This window comes from Babylonia areolata, chromosome 11 (assembly GCF_041734735.1).
Source record: "Babylonia areolata isolate BAREFJ2019XMU chromosome 11, ASM4173473v1, whole genome shotgun sequence".
Taxonomy (NCBI): Eukaryota; Metazoa; Mollusca; class Gastropoda; order Neogastropoda; family Buccinidae; genus Babylonia; species Babylonia areolata.
Genome location: NC_134886.1, coordinates 37,209,430 through 37,214,583, shown reverse-complemented (window position 1 = coordinate 37,214,583; position 5,154 = coordinate 37,209,430). Strand labels below are relative to the sequence as shown.

The following is a 5,154-nucleotide window of genomic DNA, read 5'->3' as shown; positions in this document are numbered from 1 at the left end:
CTCCCTTCATTGCTCCCTCCCTCCCTCCCTTCATTGCTCCCTCCTCCCTCCCTTTATTGCTCCCTCCTCCCTTCATTGCACCCTCCCTCCCTCCCTTCATTGCTCCCTCCCTCCCTTCATTGCTCCCTCCCTCCCTTAATTGCTCCCTCCTCCCTCCCTTCATTGCTCCCTCCTCCCTCCCTTCATTGCCCCCTCCCTCCCTTCATTGCACCCTCCCTCCCTTCATTGCTCCCTCCCTCCCTTCATTGCTCCCTCCCTCCCTCCCTTCATTGCTCCCTCCCTCCCTCCCTTCATTGCACCCTCCCTCCCTTCATTGCTCCCTCCCTCCCTTCATTGCTCCCTCCCTCCATCCCTTCATTGCTCCCTCCCTCCCTCCCTTCATTGCTCCCTCTCCCTCCCTTCATTGCCCCCTCCCTCCCTTCATTGCACCCTCCTCCCTCCCTTCATTGCTCCCTCCCTCCCTCCCTTCATCCCTCCCTCCCTTCATTGCCCCCTCCCTCCCTTCATTGCACCCTCCTCCCTCCCTTCATTGCTCCCCTCCCTCCCTCCCTTCATCCTTCCCTCCCTTCATTGCTCCCTACCTCCCTTCATTGCACCCTCCCTCCCTCCCTTCATCCTTCCCTCCCTTCATTGCTCCCTCCCTCCCTCCCTTCATCCCTCCCTCCATTCATTTCCTCCATCGGGTGGTGTCGACAGTGGATCACGAAGTGGTTTCTGTTCTGCTGAGAGGAGTTCATGCAGATTGTGCCAACTGCGAGTGCTATTATAATTATGATTATGATACACTGCTTCCTGTTGATCAGCTGCAGCCTGGTGTCACACATCCTCAGCTTTGTCAGGGTCTGGCTTTGATCTGTTTTTTTCGTGGACAACAACAACAGCAACAACAACAGCAACGACAGCAGCAACAACAACAGCAACAAAAGTCAACCAGTTCAGTTCGATTTTGTTCGGTGTTTTTATTTATTCATCTTTAAAAAAAAAAAAAAAAAAAAAAAAAATATATATATATATATTTTAATCTGTTTGCATGATTATTGTTTGTACATACAAACTATTTTCCTACAGCGTTGATGTGGGATCAAACAAGCATACATATGTCTACGTGCGTGTCAAGTGATAATCCTATCTAAAAAGTCAAGGTTTTTGTCAGTCTTGTACAAATTAGGACAAGGAGAACGTCATATAAATTCGGTGAACTTAAAAAAAAAAAAAAAAAAAAAAGGGGTGGGGGGGTGGGGGAGACAATTCACGTGCTCACACAGGTCCCTAGAAATCCGATATCGTGAAAGTAACTCTCCTTTCCCCCCCCGCCCCCCCTCTCCCCTTCTCCTTCCACTATCCCTCCCACTTCAGTCCTCCCTCCACTCCCCCGCCCCCCGTCTCAGTGCCGCGCGAAGTGGCTGTCAGTGGCAGTGCCTTGAAGTGGACCTGATAACAATACCCTCGTCAGTCCTCAGTGCCGCCAGTTCGTCAGCTGGACAGGTTTGGCAGCGGGGAGAAATAAATCATCACAGTGGAGTGCAGTTACCTACACGGGGGAGGGGAAGAAGGAATTAGGAAGAAAGCATCTGTCCCACACCACTCCTCACCGGGCTGGTCTCTGTGCGTTTTACTGCCGTTGTGATACAATTGATCTGGTGACAATACCATCTGTTTTTTTTGGGTTTTTTTTTCTTCTTGTACGGAGGGTGAGAGTATGGGTGGATCCATTTGGATCCCAATTGACACAGAGAAGATATAGTTTGTCGATCAACTCTATATCATCCTTATTAACCGGAGTAGAGATTTTCTTGTGCCTGAACTTTGCTCTGTCTTTGTCAAATCCCTTTTGATCCCCTGCTCATGTCTGCAGAGTGGAAAGGATTTACGTTACGTAAAATTTAAGTCCACACCTTTCATCCCCAGGAACGTCTAATATCACTTTGGGTGGAAGGACGTGAAATTGAAGACTTCCACTTGTATCCTCTGCACGTCTAATATCGCTCGACAGTGGGAAGACGTAGGATTGAAGACGATTGCTGACATTCTAGCTTGAGGCAGTGAAGGAACCAGGCTGAATTCCACTTGGGCAGGAAAGACGAAAGTTGAAGACTGAAACTTACAACTCCTGGCATGTCCGTCCGTTATCATTAAGAGTGGAACGACGTAAAATTGAAGACAACTACTACTTTTATCCACGGCTTGTGTGAGTATAGCGTTTGTGCCGGACTTTTATCTGTCTTCTTCTGCTAATATCCATCACCGCACGTTTTACCACCCAAAGAGAGAGAGAGAGAGAGAGAGAGAGGGAAATAAAGACGTAAAATTGAAGATCTACTACTTACTTGACCAGCTTGAGTGAGGGGGCGAGACTGGATTCCGTCAGTCACTGTGGAAAGACGTCAACTAGGAGATTGCAACACGTCTATCACCATTCAGAGCGGGAAGACGTAAAATTGAAAACTACGACTAAAGCTGACATCCCCGGCTGGAGTGATCGAAGGAGGAGGCTGGATTCTTCTCAGAGGGAAAATACATAAAATTGACTACTTTTGCTTGTACCCATCATACGTCTAAAATCATTTAGAGTGGAAAGACTAGAACTGAAGACTGTAATTTACACACCCCTGACACGTATACTATCACTCACAGTGGAGGGTAAGGACGTAAAATTAAAGACTGCTGCTTTAATTAAGCTTACGTCACTGTCTTGAGCGAAGGATTGGGGGCTGCATTCTCAGAGTGGAAAGTCTAGAACTGAAGACTGCAGCTTACTACGTCTTTCACTGACGTATACTGTCACTCAGAGTGGGAGGCGGAAAGGCGTAAAATTGAAGACTGTTACCTAGATTTACATTACCGGTTTGATTGAGGGACTGTGCTGTATTTTTAGAGTGGAAAGACTGGAATAATTGAAGACTGCAAATTCCACACCCCTGACGCAGACATACGTTCACTACCACTCAGACTGGGAGAAAAGACGTAAAACAACAACAAACAACCAAAAAAACAAACTGAAGGCTACTGCTTTCTTGAGGATCTGTCCCCCTGCTTCAAGGAAGTCAGTCAGCCAGTCAGTCAGTGAGGGAGCAAATAAGCGATCGATCGAGCGAGCCTGGATTCCCAGACCACCGCCATGCTGGTGCCGTACTACACCGTAGGGATCATCAGTCCCCCCCTGGAGTGCCCGCAGACCAACAGCCTCCGCCTTCTGCCGGCCACTGTGGCAGCAGCAGCGGCAGCCGTGCCCCCCGGGGGGATAGGGGAGGGGCTGAAGGAAGGGGGAGCGGGTTTGAGTCCCGGGAGTGTGGTGGGCACCAACGTGCAGCTGATGAACGAGTTCGTCACCTTCGGCTGCTCTGCTGGTGTTGGTGGTGGTGGTGGTGGGGGTGTTGTTGGTGGTGGTGGTATCACCGTGCCTGCTGCTTCTGCCTCAACGGTATCCGCATCGTGAGTTTGTTTGTTTGTTTGTTTGTGTGTGTGTGTGTGTGTGTGTGTGTGTGTGTGTGTGTGTGTGTGTGTGTGTGTGTGTGTGTGTCTGAATCTCTCTCTCTCCCTCTGCCTGTGTGTGTGTGTGTGTGTGTGTGTGTGTGTGTGTGTGTGTGTGTGTGTGTGTGTGTGTGTGTGTGTGTGTGTGTGTGTGAATCTCTCTCTCTCCCTCTGCCTCTGTATGTGTGTGTGTGTGTGTGTGTGTGTTTCTGCGTGTGTGTGTGTGTGTGTGTGTGTGTGTGTGTGTGTGTGTGTGTGTGCCTGTCTGTCTGTCTGTCTGTGTCTGCGAGTCTCTGTGTGTGTGTGTGTGTGTGTGTGTGTGTGTGTGTGTGTGTGTGTGTACGGATGTGTGCATATTTGTATATGGTTTTGCTTGTCAATTGTTTGTGTCTATCCAGAGAGTATTGGCTCTGAGAATACGAAAGAAAGCTGTGTGTGTGTGTGTGTGTGTGTGTGTGTGTGTGTGTGTGTGTGTGTGTGTGTGTGTGTGTGTGTGTGTGTTTGGGGATGGGTGTCCTTTATAAAAGAGTTGTTGGGCTTTATAAATGCCCTGTTTTCTTCCTTTTTTCGTCTTCTTCTCATCATCATCATTATCACGTTATCATCATTATCTGTGTGTCTGAGTCAATCCGTGCAAACCGAAATAAAAGCCAGTCTCCAACGTTGTTAATTAAACAACTGAATCTCACATATCTGCTTTGGACTTCTTTGCTCTGTTTTTTGTTGTTGTTCCTGTTGTTGTTGTTGTTGTTTGTGTATTTGCTTTTTTCCAAAATATTGGGCAGTTTATGTAACCCTCCACCCACCTACACCCACCCCCCCCCCCCAACGTTAATTAGTGGGAGGTCCTGATCTGAAACCATCATCCGTCATATCAACTTCGTAATAATGTTCCTTCTGTCTTTCTGTTGTCTGTGGGACTTTCAGTGTGTCAGTGTCCAGTGTGTGTGACGGGAAGGTGCTGGTATGATGTGTGGGAGGGGGGCTGCTGACCATCTGCCTGAAGCGATATTCCCCTCTCCCTCACTCCCCTCCCCCTCCCCAGCGCCCCCCCCAACTCCGCCCCCCCCCCCCGACCCCCCCGCTTCGCCCCCTACCCACATCGCTTTCCTTGGACTTGAAAGCCTTTGGGATAATACGGGTCCGTTCAGCCATCTGAGTTGTGTGGTGATACTGGGTTTTGTTTATGTCGTTCTTCTTTCTTCTTCCTTTTCTTTGTGTGTAGATAATTTACGTTTGTGTATCTCTTAGAACAACGGCATAAAGATATGTATGTAAGTTGGCCAAAGTGCTAATATCACTCTCACTCACTCATTCCCTTGACCGCTCGGGGTCGTTGGGGGGGGACATGAGGAAGATGTCATAGCTCGCCACGCCGTTCTGTTGGCAGCTGTCGTATACAGCTAATATACATAGGAAAATAAAGATGCATTCCTTTCATTCATTCATTCATTCATTGATTTATTCATTTATGCATTCGTTCTGTTCTGTACTGTTCCTTTTTTCTTCTCATTCTTTTGATGTCTTTCTGTCTGTCTGTCTGTCTGTCTTTTCCTTATGGTTTGCCATGGTTTGTCTTTGTACTTTTACACTGACTTGCTGTTCACTGGGCCCATTCATGAGGGGCTAAGGTCTATGTATGAATGAATCTATGAATGAATTACATTTGAATCTGAATAATTC

General features: G+C 48.0%; 1 protein-coding gene across 1 annotated transcript in view; it reads left to right on the top strand.

Moving 5' to 3' along the window:
• The first annotated feature begins 1,512 nt into the window (after positions 1-1,512).
• The window catches only part of LOC143287711 (receptor-transporting protein 4-like), a 189,549-nt gene continuing 185,907 nt past the window's right edge, over positions 1,513-5,154 (top strand). Inside the window, exon 1 of the mRNA XM_076595928.1 lies at positions 1,513-3,432. Coding sequence (XP_076452043.1) covers positions 3,119-3,432 — 314 coding nt within the window. The 5' untranslated portion in view covers positions 1,513-3,118. The remainder of the gene's footprint in view (positions 3,433-5,154) is intronic.